The sequence below is a fragment of the Telopea speciosissima genome, chromosome 8 (genome assembly GCF_018873765.1).
Source record: "Telopea speciosissima isolate NSW1024214 ecotype Mountain lineage chromosome 8, Tspe_v1, whole genome shotgun sequence".
Classification (NCBI taxonomy): domain Eukaryota; kingdom Viridiplantae; phylum Streptophyta; class Magnoliopsida; order Proteales; family Proteaceae; genus Telopea; species Telopea speciosissima.
The window spans coordinates 6431265-6449856 of NC_057923.1; the positions used below are offsets into that span (position 1 = coordinate 6431265).

General features: G+C 40.4%; 2 protein-coding genes across 2 annotated transcripts; both read left to right on the plus strand.

The window, feature by feature from the left end:
- Positions 1–7220: 7220 nt before the first annotated feature.
- Positions 7221–12736, plus strand: LOC122671192. The gene is made up of 4 exons (XM_043868294.1): positions 7221–7391; positions 10731–10798; positions 10929–12627; positions 12714–12736. Exons 1-4 carry the CDS (start codon positions 7256–7258, stop codon positions 12734–12736), a joined length of 1926 nt encoding a protein of 641 aa, XP_043724229.1. The 5' UTR covers positions 7221–7255.
- LOC122672696 lies at positions 12734–18169 on the plus strand. The gene is made up of 3 exons (XM_043870170.1): positions 12734–15579; positions 15901–15955; positions 17772–18169. The coding sequence occupies exons 1-3, from the start codon at positions 12744–12746 to the stop codon at positions 17941–17943; spliced, it is 3063 nt and encodes a 1020-aa protein (XP_043726105.1). The 5' UTR covers positions 12734–12743; the 3' UTR covers positions 17944–18169.
- Positions 18170–18592: the final 423 nt, after the last annotated feature.

Below are 18592 nucleotides of genomic sequence, written 5' to 3' on the forward strand. Positions count from 1 at the left end.
AAAAGATGTGCTAGAGATTGTAGAGTGTGTACCCTTACCCGGATCAAATATTACGGGGCCTCCATTGTGTTGTTGGGACAACACCTCTTGTTCCTTTTAGGCGGTTCACTGGTGGTGACTTGGGAAGAGAAGTAGATAGATTACCATCGGCTCAACAGGTGGTGGCTTGGTCCACAAGTTAGAAGGCTCTCCCCATACTTGGATTGAGGCAAGTCCTCTAGACATTGATTAATACCGTGTTAAGAGCGATTGCAACCAAATCGGGTGGTTCAAAAATTAGATGCACGTCTTCATCTAAGCATGGTTGCTTTCCCAATCGAAAGACATTAAAATCACGAGATGCATTCCCAAAAGACAGCCTCATCGGACCATTCCTACAATTGATCGAGCATTGCTAGTAGCTAAGAAAGGTCTACCAAGGATAATTGGGATTTGACCTTTGATATTGGTCACGAGTTGGGTATCTAGGACTATGAAATCCACGGGAAAAGAAATTCCCCAACTTTTAATAACACATCCTCAATTACTCCTTGGGAGTCTTGGTGATCTATCTCGCCAATTGTAATGTGACGAGATGTAGGCTTAAGGTCTCCTAAACCTAATTGTTGATACCTGAATATGGCAATAAATTGACACTAGCTCCTAGATCAAGAAGGGCATGGTGAATTCTAGTGTTACCAATCATACATGAGATAGTTGGGCAACCAGGATCCTTATACTTAGCCACTATCTCATTGTGTGTGAACGAGCTCACATTGGCGATCGGGAAGGCTTTCTTAGGTACATTGATTTTTCTTTTCGAGTACACAAGTCCTTGAGGACCTTTGCATAGGTAGGTACACAGGAAATAGCATCTAAAAGAGGGATGTTAACTTGCACACTTTTTAGGACATTTAAAAATTTTTCAATAATTGCATCCGTCTTGTTGCTTTTAAGCCTATTGGGAAATGGAGCCTTAGAGACATAAGTCTTCTCGGTGGCTCTTCATGTTTCTCTTCACTAACCACTATAGGTTCATCGAGGACGAACCTTGGACGGGGGCTGATCATTCACAACTATGGGAGGGTCATGTGGGACACTTACAATGGGAGGTGGATGAGGAAGATTCACAATATCAACAGGAGGCTCGAGAAGTTACGGGAGTTGGTTGAATTGGAACCTCTTGTTGGTACTCACGTCCACTTCTCGAGCATATATGGCATTGCATTGAGTAGAGGGTTCGAGTGGTATGGACTCGATGGATAGAGTTCAGGTGAGTGTGAGGTGGATGGGATACGAGAGGTCCTAGGGTTCGGATCTTGCGACTCTGCATCTTACCCTTTTCCCTTTCATGGAGAGTATTGGTCGGTTGAGAGATTTGCCTCTCTATGTTATGTTGGCTGGTCATGAATGTGCTCATGAGAAGCTCCATACTCTTCTCAAGGAATTTATCTGGTAGACTCATCACTATTTTTCAAAAATTCAGGTGGTTCTTTGATTTATCATTGGGGTTGGTGGTGTGGGTCGGAGATGATTGGGAGGGGGACAAATATAGGGTTAGTCTGTGGGGAGCAAGCGAGCCTTGGATTGGAAGGTGGAATGCGGATGGACCAACTTGATTGGGGCCTTGGTTCCATGAGAAGTTAGGGTGATTTCTCCACCCAGGATCATAGGTTCCACTATAAGGATTGTTCATTCCATGCACACTCTCATAGATTCCATGCCCACTAGACCGATTAGGGCACTCATCCATCACATGTGATGAGGATTGGTATCCGATATACAAAGGGGCGATCGATAAACCTGATTTATCGGGAAGGTCCCTTGGTCATTATGGCTTCTAGTCTTGTAATAAGACTATCCAACGAGCCTCTTTGGCTACGATTCCCTCTACCAAAAATCCCTCACCGAGTTTTCATTTTCATGAGTGGATTCCCACTCTACTGGTCTTGTCCGCTAAGTCAACCAAAAACTCCCAAGCTTGATTTTCATCGGTGAATGATGTGAATCCGATTGGGCACATGGATTCCACCAAGCTGCTTGGTTTGATAATCTATACCCTCATAGATGATTTGACACGAGATGCCAAGTATCTAGGCCATGGTGAGGACACTCTTGAAGAAGGTTGTTGAATCTCTCCATGAATTTGGAGAATGATTCATTTGGCTGTGTGCGAAGCTGAGAATGTCATTCCTAATCCTATTGGTCTTATGCAAGGGAAAGAACTTCTTTAGGAAGACAAGCGTAAATTGATCCCACGTAGTTATTGAGTCTCTAGGCAAACCATAGAGCCACTTTTTACCTTGATCCTTAAGTGCAAAGGGGATGAATCTCAACTTAACCGCATCATCAGTCAATTGTTGCATCTTAATGAGCACACATACCTCCTCAAACTCCCTAAGAAACAAATATGCATCTTCGTTAGCTACCCCATGAAAGTGGGGCAACATACTAATGAAATTAGATTTAAGCTCGTAATTGTTTCCACAGGCGGCGGGTAGCGAATGCATGAGGGTTGTGCAGCCCGTGCGGGATAAAGCGGTCCCTAAGGGTCATAGGTTGCCTCTCTCCTTCCTCAACCATGGTTGGAATCTCAATTCGTTCTATCCGGTTCTTAGAATTCCTCACCCAAACAAGCATACAAAAGCCACAATCCGAAATTAAAGCACTCCTCAAAGCTCTTTTTTTTTTTTTTTTTTTTTTTTTTTTTTTTTTTTTTTTTTGAAAACACTACGAATCAATTAAAATAGGAAACTAAACAAGCGTCACCTCCCGGCGGCGCAAAAACTTGTTTGCAAGAAATAATTAACATAGCGTACGGGTCAATCGTAGCTACGGGTCGAACACGAGGAGGTCAACCTTGAATAAATTTCCACTTTTAATTAACGCGAAGTGTACAACTTACCAAATATAGAAACAACCTAGATATGGAAACTACCAATTATGGAAATTACCAAATATAGAAGCAACTAAATTACCAAAGATAACAAATTAAAAATAGAAACTCGGGCAACCGCTAAGGAAATGGATGAATTAAAAGCAAGAAAGTCACTTGGGAATGGGTTCCACCATGAGAATTAGGGCGAGATCAACGACTAGCATATTAGGACAAAGCATGCATACGGCCTAGGTCGATAAGATATGCGGCACAGCTCATATACGGTTAACATATCCTATGAAAATAGTGCTCATACAACATACAATGTAAACAAAAAAATAATACATGAACATAATGGTGTCACAATGGATACGGCTAACGAACATGTATATATTTTCCCTTAGAATGACATACAAGTTGTGGACGGTCATCCATTGTAAGTCTAATATTGATCATGTCCATTAATCACATAAACAATGCTAGCCATCAATTCTTCCTTCTCTCATGTTTTCACCCACTCCCAAGAGGAGAGGTTTAGCTAGCCATGAAAAGCAATGCGAGGAACGAAGGATTGATGGAGAAAAAGACATAGAAATTACTAAAACTAAAGTTTATAAGAAGAAGAACTTAGTGATTCGAATAACTCCAATGAAGATGATTCCGTCACTTGAATCCCATCACTTGAAGGCGCATCCAATATTAAAGAACAAATTACCAAAGTATATAATGAAAATTACACATATGATCTTAGGGATGGGGAAATAAAAATTATCCTAACAATGATTCTAAAAATTACATATGATAACCTAAATACATAAGATCTAAAAAAAACTCAAAAGAAAAGGAAGATGAGAGAATCGGGAATGGGAAGAGAGAGTTATCTAAAACTTCAATTAAAACCAAAAAGTTGAAGAGAAAAACGAATTGGAAGCTTGCTGTTCATTACATGAAAGAGAAATAAGAACGAAGACCAATAGAAGAAACATAAAAATCCCAAAGAAAGCTCTCTCGAGAAAAGGGCGTTTGCTGTTCTTATATGCCCATCGTGCTCTGTGTGATGTCCTCTCTACCGTTCTTTCTTTACAAAGGAAGTGAACTCCCAATTGGAAACTACTAAAACCGTGGTTGATTCCTTCCAATTCCAACTCCCTAAAATCCATGTGAGAATGAGAGAGAGAGAATTTTAATTCTTAATCTACAACGTGTTATCATATGAGAGAGAGTGAGAGATTTCTTTCTCTTTTTTTTATTTTTTTATTTTCTATTCCTTCATCATAAATAACTTCACTAAAATTCATTATTGGGCTATATCTTTGTATCCCGAGCCCAAATGGAACCAGCCGAGAATTAAAGTTGCACCGTTTTGAATTCCAGACGATATGAGCCCAATATCCACTATTTTCTGAAAGATTCTCAATTTATCAAAATTACCCTTATGCCCCTATGCTTGATTTTACTCTCTTCTTCTTCTTCTTCTCTTAACTCGGATCGACTTGCTCTGGTCTTCAGCTCCTGTTTTCATTGAATCTTCTTCTTTTCAGCTCCTTTAGCTTTATTACTCCACTTCTATTAAAATTATCCTAAAACCTGAAAACACAGAAAATACCTCGAGTAGCTCCGTAAAATGTGAGTAAAATGCATGCTTATGACCCTAAGATTTCACACATTACTGTGCTCATCAGCGGCCTTCCACATTAGGGCTAAAGGAAATAGATGATTTCTTGTAGTTTATGGCTTGACCGCTGGCCCTGCAATAAATCTCCAAACAGTCCTTTAAATTAAAAACTTCTTCCAATTTCAGCTCCGAGAAAAGACAGCAATCATCGGCGAAGAGGAGGTGCATCAAAGGATCTGTTCTATTCTTCACACGGACTCCTTTAATCAACCCTTGGCACTCTGAATGGGCAATGACTGCACTTAAAGCGTGGCTGCAAAGGATGAATAGAGCCGGAGAAAGGGGGTCTCCTTGGCGTATGCCACGCGAAGGAATCACCTTTCCCCTAATAGCTCCATTGATAATCAACTTGTAAGAGACCGATCACAAGCAATTAAGAACCTAAGAAACCCACTTTGTACTGAAGCCGAACTTCAAAAGAATTGCTTCAAGAAACTGTCATTCCACACGGTCATAAGCCTTCTTCATGTCTAGTTTTAGGGCCATAAACTTCTGTTTCCCTTTCTTCTTCTTATTGATGTAGTTGAAAAGCTCGTGGGCCAAAAAAATATTATTTGAAATGGACCTCCCTGCGATGAAGGCCGACTGAGTAGGAGCCACAAGTTGATCAAGAACAATTTGCAATTGAGATGCCATCACCTTTGTAATGATCTTCACCACCACTGGGCATAAGCTAATTAGTCTGTAATGCTCAGCAGAAGAAGGATTAGAGTTCTTAGGAATCAAACACAGAAGGGTTTCATTACATTCCTGTGGTAACATGCCAGAAGTGAAGAAATTGCAAACAAAAGAAAACAGGTCCGGATGGGTAAAATCCCAGAATTTCTGAAAAAAGGCTGGCGGGAGACCATCAACTCTAGGGCTTTAAGCGGGGCCATATCAAAGAGGGCAGCTCTGATTTCTTCAATTGTAGGGGTAGCACACAACATAGAGTTCATATTATCACTAACCTAAGGTTGCACGCATGCCAATACATGATTAAGGGCGTCTGGGTCCAAACCTTCAGTCATGAAAATATCATGATAATAATCATGCATGAGCTGGTAAAACTCCCCTTCCTCATGAGTCCAGCTACCATCAGCTTTCTGAAGCTTTAAGATTCTATTGTGACTGCGATGCTGAATGGTGGTCATGTGGAAGAACTTAGTCTTCCTGTCACATTGTTGCAACCAGCTAATCCGAGATTTCTGCCGCCACAACTCCTCCTCTCTTTCTAACTCCTCATTAAGAAGAGCAGTAAGAGTCTCCTCCTGATCAAAGAAATCTTCCCCCATAGGACCCTCCTGTAACCTTGGAAGAGCTTGCTGAAGATTATTTATTTTTTTCTGTATGTGACCAAAGGTGTCAAGGTTCCATTTCTTAAAAACAGGTTGGATGCCCATGATTTTATGTTGTAAAATAGGAAGAGGAGAGGTTGGGACGGGATTGGACCAAGCTGTCTCAGCCGTGGACTTGCAGTCAGGGTGCCTGAACCAAGCTGATTCAAAACGGAAGGGGCGATTCCCCTTGCAACGCCCACCTTCAGAATCGATAATGAGCGGTGCATGATCAGAGTTCAGGGTCGGTTTTACAAACACCGCAGCATCTGGAAAGGTCGTCCTCCAAGCAACATTGGCCAAAGCCCTATCCAGCTTTATTCTAATGTTGGAAGAGCCCTTCCGCTTATTACTCCAAGTATAACAAGGGCCATGAGAGCCAATGTCCTCAAGTGCACAAGTGTTGACCATCCCCCTGAAGTTATTCAAGTCCCTCTGGCCATTGCGATTGCCCCCCTTCTTCTCATACCAAGCTAAGAAAGAGTTAAAATCCCCGTAACAGATCCATTCCGCATGTCTACCACACCCAATGCGAGATCGGTGATCCCAAACCTCCTGTCTTCTAGCTCTAATCGGGGCTCCATAAACAGAAGTCATGAAGAAAATAGAACCATTGCATAATGTAACCTTAGAATCAATGAAATTATTATTCGAAAAAAGTACATCAATAGTAATCGAGTGGGTCCACAAGAGTGCCAAACCCCCCCCAAAGCCTCTACTGCATCCATCGAAAAACAAGCATGCATTCCCAACTTTTTACAAAGACGCTCAATCTTCCCCTTTACAGCCTTGGTTTCAATAAAAAAAACAATCTTAGGTTTTTCCACCCGGGAGAGATGAGTCAAGGAACGAATTATCGGGGCACTCCCCAAACCTCGACAATTCCAACTCAAGATTTTCATTGATCCCCGTGGCACTGAAACTCCCCAGCAGCCACGGGTTCCAAGTATAAAAAATGGTCTCCAGTTTCCTGATCCACCATATCCACCACATCATCAACATATACTATAGTATATTAGTATTATACTATATTAATGTTATTATAGGTATTATACTATATTAATGTCCTATAATATATTGGTGCCCAAATTTGGTTTGGTTTTGGTTCTAACTATTAGTTCCTATGTTGGATCCAATAAGTAATCAAGTCCTACTTCAGCAGATTGTAATCAAATTCTATTCGATTCGATTCGGGTTAAATGTATTGTGAGTTCGATTTCGGTTATTTGGTCTGGATCCGGTTTCGGTTTTGTATTCCAATTCCAATTTGGTACCCTTACTTTTCTGCAAAGTCCATTCGTGTTGTGGGCGGCACTGTAGCAATGTCGCGGTCTCTTATATCATTCTATATGAGAAGTGAGAAGGCGAGAAGCCGCTGCTGCTCCTTCTCCTCCCTTTTCTTCCAGAATGGCGAAAGGGAAAGGGAGTGATGATGGTTCGGGAGATGCTGATTCAGGTGCTTACACAGTTTTCATGGACAGCAATTTTGGTACCCATCTCGTCATGATCGTAGCTGCGAAGGACACAGTCCGCGACCTTAAAGGTACTCCTAACCTCTCGACAACCCCAATTAAAGAAACTAGTTCTGTTTACCTTTCCGCACTTGTATCTGCGCAGGACAGCAATTTTGTCTGAGTTTTTAATATTAGATTTTTCTTGTTCTTCGTTTTACCTTTGCTGTTTTGAGTTGTTGTCTTTTATTGTTTGATTTTGGTTGAACATCTAAGAACAATCTCCACCCTCCCCCCACCCCGACTCAAAAAAAGAAAAGGACTACAATGTTCTGGGTGATAGTGGTTCGTATTTTTTTTTTTCCTTTCTAAGCAGCTCAAACGTCCCATTTCATGCATATGGATTATTACTCCATTGGAGTAATCTGTAACTGAAAAATGCATTTCTGAAGCTAGAGGAGAATCTTAAAGCTTGTTAGGTACCTCTTGTTGTTTTATCATCTCCCCTTCTATGTAGGCATTCATTGAATCAATGCATGTTGGTTTACTGTGGGTAAGAAAAGTTAAAAAACCTGAAGATCAACCTGGACTCCTGTATAGCCAAATAAGCACTTTCCTATTGACATTTTAATGATGTTGGGTTCTCAAGGGTTTAGATGACACACTGAGCAAGTGTAGGCTGCACAAAACACTGCACAAAACACCGGTGATCCATAGAGATCTCCTTATGTGGTTCTTTTGATCAAAATACACATGGACCGTGACATGCCCCTGCCCCATAGATGGTAAAGACCAGGTAATATCTCGGTTGGGGCTCATAATGGAGGAATGTGAAGGCTTTCCTTTATCTGATTTGTCTGGAAGGTTGGGCTTTTTGATGATGGGTGAGGGTTTCCAAGGATATCTACCTCCTTCCATGATCTGGTTTTCTGAGAATTCTGGTAGTGCTGATGGTGCTAGTATGGGCTGTAAAAAATGGACAAATTGGTTTTTTATAGGAAGAAAGGTAGGTTAGAACCCCCAAATTGCTGTCTTTCCCTTTTGCCCCTGTAGGTGACTTAGCTATATGTTATGAGGTATACTGAAGGATATGATTGTCATGGTAGGAATACCATAGTTTCCTGTGATGTGTTGGAGGCCATGGCGCCCTTGAGGCCAAATGCAAGAGTGAAATCGGTTGTCTCCAAGACAAGGTATACTGGTAGGTCTGTAATTGGATAACCGAAAATCTGAATTCGATCCGCATCTGTATCCATTTAGGGACATCCATATTCGTTTAGAGGTATCAGGAAAAAATCCGCCCAGAAAAAAATCTGAATACCTAATAATAAAAAATTAAGTAAATAATGATCTTGAGGGTTTTTGAAGATTAAACAGGTTCTAGAATATGAGGAAAAGAGAATCATGATCTAATAGATATGGATTGAGAGTGAATTGTATCCGCTAGGGGGTGGAAGGTCCGGGTTACACAAGGCAGAGATGTAAACGAATGGTCGAAAATCCGAATTCGATCCGCATCCAAATCCATCCGAATCCATTTAGAGGTATCCGTATTCGGCCAGGGAATATCCAGATCCGATCACATCCGATCCGTTTACAGCCCTATATACTGGCAAAAGTGTCGTGCCTGATTGTGTCCTGACCTCCAAACCACAAATAGGAGAGCTCCATCTCATCGCACTAGTTTCGAAAGATACTTGATGATTTCCTGTGTCCAAACTGTTGAAGTAACTACTAGGTGCTCAGATGCTTTACCCAGGCACTTGAATTCCTACAAGCATTTACACTTTGGAAGGCAACTTATTGTCTCTGGAGAAGCACCACCTTAGGGCGTCACTATGTTAGTTTGAGCCATGAAAATATGGGTTGTCAACATAAGGTAATTTTCTTATTGTACTCTTGTTTTAAGAGCCAGCCACTCCATTGAGCATTGATGCCTGAAAGGTTGAATGGTTCAACTTCTTGTTTTTCGTTTGCTGACCTTGGTCTGTCAATGGAATCTTTATGGTTTGAAGGGTGAACGGGATCTCTCTATACCCACACCACTGTCATGATGTGTTAAGTTAGTTTAATCTTCCTGATTGAATGAGTTCGAAAGCATCACTTTAAATTGTGGTGGGTTTATCAATGTATCTTTATTTTGTAATTGTTGCTCCCCTCCTAGTTCCTATCTACATATTGGTGCTAGACAGGTTTGAGAAATCTATTACAAGTCCAAGGATTGAGAGAATTTGGGTTTGGAAAGGTCTCCTAACACAAAATTCACAGCATACATGCAGAAAATTAGGTATAACAACAACCGTAAATGATGAAAAATTTCCAAATGTAAGTGCAGAAAATTCACTCTGATGATTAATGGAAATTTAATAAAGGATACATGATATGTCAGTACCTTCCTTTGTTGCTCCGCAAGTTGGGGTGCTGTGATCAGGTGCTAAGTTGCTACCAAACTCCAAAGAATGTGTCCTCAGTGCCTCCTTGCTGTTAATTGATGAATCCACATAGTGTTTGGGGCTGTAATTTAAGCCAAAAGTTGGAAAACTGGGACTGGTATCACAATTTGGGGTAAATAGTGGGAAAATTTGAATAACCTGAAGTTTTTAAGTCAAAATATGGTGAACAGGTCTACGAATCCACATCAAACCACAAGCCAATCTTATTCTAGCCCAAAGAGATAAGGAATTGGGAGGGGGGGGGGGGAGAGAATGTGGTAGCCAATGAGAGAAGAAAGGGGAGACTTGGCTTCACACCAACTAGGATTCACTCCAAGGTTTGCAGGGAATCAGTTATGCTGCAGATAATGAGAGAAAATCTCACAAGTTTCCACATATCTTCATTGCCTTCCATCCCAAAATACAGTCTTTTCTCTTTTAACCCCCCCCCCCCAAAAAAAAAAAGAAAAAAGAAGAGAGACAAACAACCCCCTAAGAACTTCTTTTCCAACAATGGTTACTCCCTAATAACTATTTCTCCAGCAATAACTTCCTAGTAACTACAACTCTTAGCATTACCACATTAGTACATAACAATTTAACACCAAATAAAAATAATATACAACAAAATAAAACAAACTACACATATGTAAACGGAATTATGCATCCACACAAATTAATAAGGGACATCTAGCCACAATGAAGTGATGTGGGGCTGTGTACGACTGTGTCTTAATAATGAGAAACAGTTTGAGAGAGCTGAGTCAACCCCCAGAACTACTGGTCCAAGAACCAGAAATAAATAGACCTACTCCTCTGATTTGTCCTAAATCCCAGAGTGATGTCTTCATCACATACGTGTGGATATGCATGATTTCATATCTTTGGCCTGGTTGTTTCTCTAATTCTTGTCTACAATTCTTATCTATAGCATTTTTGTCATATTCTTTCTTATATTTATCACTGATATCCAAATTTTCATATTTTTTTGACATGCAGAGAAAATAATGATTGAACACCCTTGTTGCTTTCCTAACATCGGCAAGATTATTGTCAATGCTTTAAAGGTATGCTTTTATTTTTTATTCTTATTCGGGGAATGCTTTGAGTGTCTGCTTCTCATAAAAGAAGGGGCTATGGATGATCTTGCTCAATAAACTCTATCCTTAGAGTGACATGGTATTGTGATCCTTGCAGGTAAAGCGCAAAGGTTGCTTTTATCACCTATCAGATTCTATGCTTGTTAGAAGTGTTTTCGACGGGTTTATGAAAACATGGTTTTTGCAATTTGATGCTTCTCGTGAAGGGGAACACAAGGAAAATCCATATCACTTGGAGCCTTGGGCTAGTGAGCCACCAACCCATGTGTTCACCATAGATGGCCCTTTGCCTGAAACAAATACTCTTCTACTTGATTGTCCTTCCAAAGATGTGTCCATTTTAGCTGTTCCTACGGTTCCTCAAATTGCAAACAGCCAGCCAAGGGGTATATTTCCTCAAAACTCGTCTGATGGCAAACAGAAACTTAAAAATGCTGATTCAGAGGGTTTATCTATTAGACTTCTTGAAGATGATCATTTGATTCCTCAAAACCTATCAGATGACAAACAAAAACCTAAAAATGCTGATTCAGGTAGGTTAAACGAAGATGGCCCTTTGCTTAGTTCAGGCAATAAGACAAAGAAAAAGAAAAAGAATTATAAACCATCAATTACCAATGATCAAGTAGACTATGCAATACCTTTTGGAAAAAATGTAAGGGCAGAGACTTCAGAGGAAGCTTTGGGAAACAATCATGGAGATTTGGAGGGAGAGATTCATGCAGCATTGGCTAATGAACAGACTAATGCTGCTGATCCTTTTGTTGCTCTTGACGTGTGTGAACCTGGTACTAGCAAGGTGGAGAGAGGGAAAACCTCTGACCACATAGAGGCATCCAGGGTAAGAAAGTCAAAAAGGTCAAAGAAACATCAGACTGCCAGTATGGAAGGACTTAATCTGTCTGTGGTAGCTGAGCCTGGTAAGCTCACAAAGGATGGCACAACTTTGGCGTATGAAAATGTTTGCAGTGACAACAGTGTTGGTGATGTTGTAAGGGGAGAGACTTCTGAGGTAGCTTTTGGAATCAACCATGGAAATTTGGGAGGAGAGATTGATCCAGCATTGGCTTCTGGGAAAACTGATGCCGCTGATCCTTTTGTAGATGTTGATATGCGTAAACCTGGTACGAGAAATGTGGAGAGATGGGATACCTCTGACCTTGTAGAGACATCCAGAGGAAAAAAATCAAAAAGGTCAAAGAAACATCAGGCTGCCAGTGTGAAAGGACTTGATCTGCCCATGATTGCTGAGGCTGGTAAGCTAGCAAAGGATAGCACAACTTTGGCGTATGATAATGTTTGCAGTGACAACAGTGTTGGTGATAATGTAAGGGGAGAGACTTCTGAGGTAGCTTTTGGAATCAACCATGGAAATTTGGGAGGAGAGATTGATCCAGCATTGGCTTCTGGGAAAACTGATGCCGCTGATCCTTTTGTAGATGTTGATATGCGTAAACCTGGTACGAGAAATGTGGAGAGAAGGGATACTTCTGACCACGTAGAAGCATCCAGACGAAAAAAATCGAAAGGGTCAAAGAAACATCGGGCTGCCAGTGTGAAAGGACTTGATCTGCCCATAATTGCTGAGGCTGGTAAGCTAGCAAAGGATAGCACAACTTTGGCGTATGATAATGTTTGCTGTGACAACAGTGTTGGTGATGATGTAAGGGGAGAGACTTCTGAGGTAGCTTTTGGAATCAACCATGGAAATTTGGGAGGAGAGATTGATCCAGCATTGGATTCTGGGAAAACTGATGCCGCTGATCCTTTTGTAGATGTTGACATACGTAATCCTGGTACGAGAAATGTGGAGAGAAGGGATACCTCTGACCATATAGAGGCATCCAAAGGAAAAGATTCGAAAGGGTCAAAGAAACATCAGGCTGCCAGTGTCAAAGGACTTGATCTGCCCATGATTGCTGAGGCTGGTAAGCTGGCAAAGAATAGCACAACTTTGGCGTATGATAATGTTTGCTGTGACAACAGTGTTGGTGATGATGTAAGGGGAGAGACTTCTGAGGTAGCTTTTGGAATCAACCATGGAAATTTGGGGGGAGAGATTGATCCAGCATTGGATTCTGGGAAAACTGATGCCGCTGATCCTTTTGTAGATGCTGATATGCGTAAACCTGGTACGAGAAATGTGGAGAGAAGGGATACCTCTGACCATGTAGAGGCATCCCGAGGAAAAAAATCGAAAGGGTCAAAGAAACATCAGGCTGCCAGTGTGAAAGGACTTGATCTGCCCATGATTGCTGAGGCTGGTAAGCTAGCAAAGGATAGCACAACTTTGGCGTATGATAATGTTTGCTGTGACAACAGTGTTGGTGATAATGTAAGGGGAGAGACTTCTGAGGTAGCTTTTGGAATCAACCATGGAAATTTGGGAGGAGAGATTGATCCAGCATTGGCTTCTGGGAAAACTGATGCTGCTGATCCTTTTGTAGATGTTGATATGCGTAAACCTGGTACGAGAAATGTGGAGAGAAGGGATACCTCTGACCACGTAGAGGCATCCAGTGGGAAAAAATCGAAAGGGTCAAAGAAACATCAGGCTGCCAGTGTGAAAGGACTTGATCTGCCCATGATTGCTGAGGCTGGTAAGCTAACAAAGGATAGCACAACTTTGGCGTATGAGAAGGTTTATTGTGACAACAGTGTTGGCGATGATGTAAGGGGAGAGACTTCAGAGGTTGCTTTGGGAAGCAACCATGGAATATTGGGGGGAGAATTTGATGCAACATTGCCTCCTAAGCAAACTGATGCTGCTGATCCTTTCGTTGGTATTGATATGTATAAACCTGGTACTGTCAAGGTGGAGAGAAGTGAAACCTCTGACCATATAGAGGCATCCAGAGGAAGAGAATCAAAAAGGTCAAAGAAACATCAGGCTGCCAGTGTGGAAGGACTTAACATGCTTGAGGTTGTTGAGCCTGGTAAGCTCAAAAAGGAGAGCGCTACTTTGGTGCATGAGAAATTTCAGTGTGACAACAGTGATGGTGATGACGAGACTGGTAAAATTGAGAAGGAGAAAAAGATACTGTTACAGAATGAAGATCCCAAACCAACATTGTCGGTAGAACCATATTCTGTGGGTTTAGATAACACAGAGATGAACTCTAAAGGACGGGTTATCTCCTCCAAGTCATTGCAGTCCTCAGACATGTCAGGAACTGGGGATTCTGATGATAAAAAAAGAAAGAAGTCAAAGAAATCTAAGGGTTCTGATCAAAAGGGCCAAACTTCATCTTCGGGCATAGAAGATGCTAATGGTGTTGGAGGTGCCATTCCTTTAAAACCTGAGCTTGACAAAGTTTCTTTTAGCAATGAAACTAATGAAAAGCATAACACTCTGTTTCAAAATGAGAAGACAAAGGTATCAAAAGTGAAAGCTGTAAATACTCCAGTAACAGGCATTGACAAGGATGCTGATAATGCATGTGGGAATCAGGTAGACATTGTGCCTCAAATTCAAGTCGCCAAAATCCAGGAGGATGTAGAAGGTAGTGACTATAAAGTGAAAAAGAAGTCAAAAAAGACTGAAACTTCTGCCAAGAGTCTCCCAGATCCAATGGGAAATGTTGTCACTGTAGATCCTGCACTTCCATTTATTAAAAAGAAAGGGAAAACTATCCAAACTAAAAAGACAGAGAAAACAAGGTTCGGTAGAAAAGGTCCTACAGAACAATTAACGGATTCAATGTTAGAAGCTGAGAAAGATATTGGGACTAGGATAGTATGTTCCAAGCCATGCTCGGTGCCTGGAACCAATGACCATTCTGAAGTCCCATCAGATATTTTTGCATGCAACGCAGAGAGACCACCTCATGAAGCTGATATTAGAGATGATAAACATTCAAGTGGCTGTACTGACAAAGGTGATGACCACATGGAAGTTCCCAAGTTTGAAAACACCAAGATCAGCTACATTGATAACTTTGGGCCTAGTCAGAGGCAACATGAAGTCGCTCCTGGTAAAGACCTTGATGTCAAGGATATTCAAATTGAGAGGTCAGATAAAGAACTTCTGTCAACTAAGAAAACAAAAAAGCATAATGTGGGTTCTTTAGGTACCTCACCTGGTTTACAGAAGTCCCTCAATTCAAATGACTGCCAGGGATTCAAAGAGAAGCCTCAAGATGATTTCTTTGATGTAGTAAAAGTTCAGGTACCAATGCCACAGACTAAAAAGGTTGAAACCATGGCCAATACTCACTATGGAAAAACTTTAACAACTGCTGGGGATAGGGCAAAAGATCCATTTTCTCGTTTCCATGAAAAATGTGATTCCATTGCTCATGAAGCTTCAAAGACCAAAATTGTTGATGCTTCTGGTATCAGTAGTCCTGTGCATTCATCTGTGGTCCGAGTTCCCTTCAGAGCTGGTGATAATGCTTTTGTGAAAGAAAATAGTGCAGATTGGGACGCATCAGGCTCTACCTCAGAAAGCCCTGATGTAGGAGTTCACAAAAACAGACAAGGCAGAGAGATCAAGTCACAGTCGAAGTGCAATCCTGTGACAGCAATAAAAGCTTCAAGTAAGAAAATTGGGAAAGTGCTTAACAATTCTAGTTATCAGAAGAGCTCGTTTGCTACTTCAGGTACAATATTTAATGACACTAGTAGTGACAGTTCTGACGATGAAGGTGAAATAAACAATTCAGAGACCAGTACCCAAAGCCCTTCGGATAGTTCATCCTCATCTTCTTCTGATTACTTGGAAGGAACAAACCACAAACCACAAAATGGTAAATATACTTGTTTATATACATACTTATGTACATGCATACATACATACATTTACTTTCATGCCCAATATATTGCATGTAGAACAGTGAAAGTAGGATTTAGCCTACCTTGCCCCTCCTCATCTCAAGCCTGGTTTTTGGCTTTTCTCCTTCAGATTGCCATTTTCGAGATGGGTCTTGGTATTTGAGCTCTCTTCTCTGTATCTCTGTGCTTCATGTCCTTGTTTATAAATTTGGAACTCATTTTCTACTTTGATCTTGTTGTTTATGTTTGAGCTAATGTCTTTTATGTTTCTAAATGTATCTGTTAAAATGCCACAGCTTTGTATGGTGGGAAAAGAAAGGAAAGTGGAGGAGACAACCTCATTTACTCACGGTAAGTAGAATTTTTTATGTAACATCCTTTCTTTTTCTTCACAACCCCAATCCCTACACCTGTTCTCTCCGCTGTGGTAGTGATCAACACCTGATTGCCTATTGATTTTCTTCTCAATTAGCCATTGTCCTTTTTCAATTTCTTCCTTGAGTTTGAGTACTTTAAAGGAACCTCACACCCTAACCATGCTGCAAAATACATTGCAAAGCTAGTTTGCTTTACTAATCTTCTCTTGTTCAGGAGTAATGCTTATCATATGTAGCATGCAGGGGGTAGCATGCACTTCGTGCACAGCATGATCTGTGAATGTGGATTGTTGCGCATGGCTACCTCAATGAACTTTTCAAGAGCAGGAAATGAACCTGGGGATGAAATTTTTGAGACAACTCAATATATGTTGGCAAATATTAGCTGTGTTAATTTTTTATTACAAAAATCATGAGTTAATGAAATTAGATAATTAATTTAATCAGGAACAATCAGATTTATTATAAGAATTTCAAAACAAAATGCCATCTATGAGCTTGAAATTGGTGGTCAACCTCTAGAAGACCCTTGTTGCATATGGGGAGGTCCAAAATGGCAAAAGGTCATTTCTACTGTCATCGTGCATATATTTGTGAAGCATATGCATGAACTTTAGGCCCACCTTCTGATGCAGTTAGGGTGTCCAATTGGGCCTTGGAATTATTTCTTTTGGCCCATGGTTGGGTTCTATTGGTCTTGAACTTGTTATTTTTGGGATTATTAATGTAATGGGCAACTTTTATAAGCTCAAAAGTTGGGATTTAAGGGGGGTACATGGGATTAAGTCTAGAGTAAAGTTTGATGGTCCCATGTTGGTGTCGGTAGTTGGTTAAGAGACTAATTGTTAGTCTATGAGCTAGTTTAGGAAAATCTAAAATTCTAGAGTCCTTAGCTGTTCAAGAGTCCTAATTATTAGGAAGTCTAGTATAGGAAGTTTAGATATTTTCTGTTTTCCATATATATGTAACCACTAACCACCCCATCATTTGGATTTGGAATTAATGGATTGAATTTTTGTTTGGAAACTTGTGAGTGGCTCTTCTCCCTCTTCCCTCTCGATATCTTCTCTCTCCTCGCTCTCGGTAATCACTTCCTCTTCTCTTTATTTGCTATTCTGTTTTTATATTTCCCTCTTATCTTTACTTTCTATTTTCTGTCCTATTTCTTTGCTTTATTTTGTGAATAACAAACATATTTCTCTCTCCTACCTTCTCCTCCATCTAATCAATGGTTTAGAAAGATATGTTAGAATCTTCCCTCTTCATTTACCATCGAGCTTTCTCTCTCCACCATTGCACTGCTTCGATTTCTATATTTTGGGATATTTTGTTTCTGATTTTATTCCTAGGTATTGGGCAAATTATATATTATATATTATTTTTAGGCCCAGCCTGAGCCCAATCCATGTAATTATCTGTAAATATTGGTAAATATTGTTTGAAAAAATCGGGTGAATCAAAATTGAACATAGGTTAACCCATCTTACCTGTTTGCCTGCCAGATATACATTGGGTGAGATTTTTGTCTAGATATCTTAGGTGGAATCCACTGAATGGGTCATTTGATTCTGTTTCTCCAAGTTTCTGGTTGGTCTTGGAAAAAAATGTTTAGTATTTCGGAGCTCACAAAAAGGAGATTTTGGGTTTTTAACTATTTATATACTGAACATCAGTACTATGACTCCTTTTGAGCTCAACCCCTGGGGAGTTATCAACTTGGGAATTTTGTTCCCTTTCTTTCTGATAAATATTATTTATCCTTTGTAAATTATTTGTCCTCCTTTGAACAGATCTGGAGGCCCAGCGGAGTACATGACCTTGGATATGATCCTTAAATGTTCAAGCAGCTACAAGAAGGCAAAGCTAACAGCTTCTCAATCCCAACTTGAGGAAACTGAAAGCCAACCTGTTGATTTTGTTCTGGACAGTCTGGCCGACCCATATCCTATAACCCCATCGTAGCGGCTGTTTTGGAAGAATTCTGTTTGAAGTTTATTTATTTACAATGCACACTAGTTTCTAGAAATATATTCAGGAAGGCTTTACTGTCAAGTTTATCTCATCTCTTTTACAGAGGAAAATTTTGATGCTTTTTTTTAAAACAGCAAATGCTGATTTCTGTTCCTTTGCTGAGAAGAAGACATGTTCAACAGGATGGCTTAAGCAGGATCTTACTGTTGAGAATATGGAGGGAAAAAAAAATTCAGTCTTGTTTCTTTTTTGTCAAAAAGGTTGGGAATCCAAATCTGAAACAATGTTTTGAGTTGACAGCCCTCTCATTATGATTTCTGTTTATTGATGGGCATCTAAATGTTGCTGTCATTTTGAATATTAGTTAGTGGTTTATGAGTACCTAGGAAATGGTTTTTGACCTGCTTTTTCTGCGGTTTACATGGGATTCTATGCAATAGAGGCTCTATTCACCACATAGCCTAGTTGAGCAGTGGAAGTGGTTCTGGGTTGAACCTCAAGTTTCAAAAAAATATGGAGTGCGATAATTTATGTGTATAATAATTTCCCTCTGATGGAATTTTTTGTAATCTTTGGAAACTTTGACTTGTATTTTGAGATACTTTCTCAACTTATTACAATGAATCCACCCAGTCACCAC

Coding starts and splice junctions, on each gene's coding strand:
- LOC122671192 (XM_043868294.1), top strand. CDS start 7,256: ATGGCGAAAGGGAAAGGGAGTGATGATGGTTCGGGAGATGCTGATTCA. Junction 10,799..10,928: donor TTATTGTCAATGCTTTAAAG/GTATGCTTTTAT, acceptor TGATCCTTGCAG/GTAAAGCGCAAAGGTTGCTT. Junction 12,628..12,713: donor TGTTGACATACGTAATCCTG/GTACGAGAAATG, acceptor AAGAAACATCAG/GCTGCCAGTGTCAAAGGACT.
- LOC122672696 (XM_043870170.1), top strand. CDS start 12,744: ATGATTGCTGAGGCTGGTAAGCTGGCAAAGAATAGCACAACTTTGGCG. Junction 15,580..15,900: donor AAACCACAAACCACAAAATG/GTAAATATACTT, acceptor AAAATGCCACAG/CTTTGTATGGTGGGAAAAGA. Junction 15,956..17,771: donor GACAACCTCATTTACTCACG/GTAAGTAGAATT, acceptor TCCTTTGAACAG/ATCTGGAGGCCCAGCGGAGT.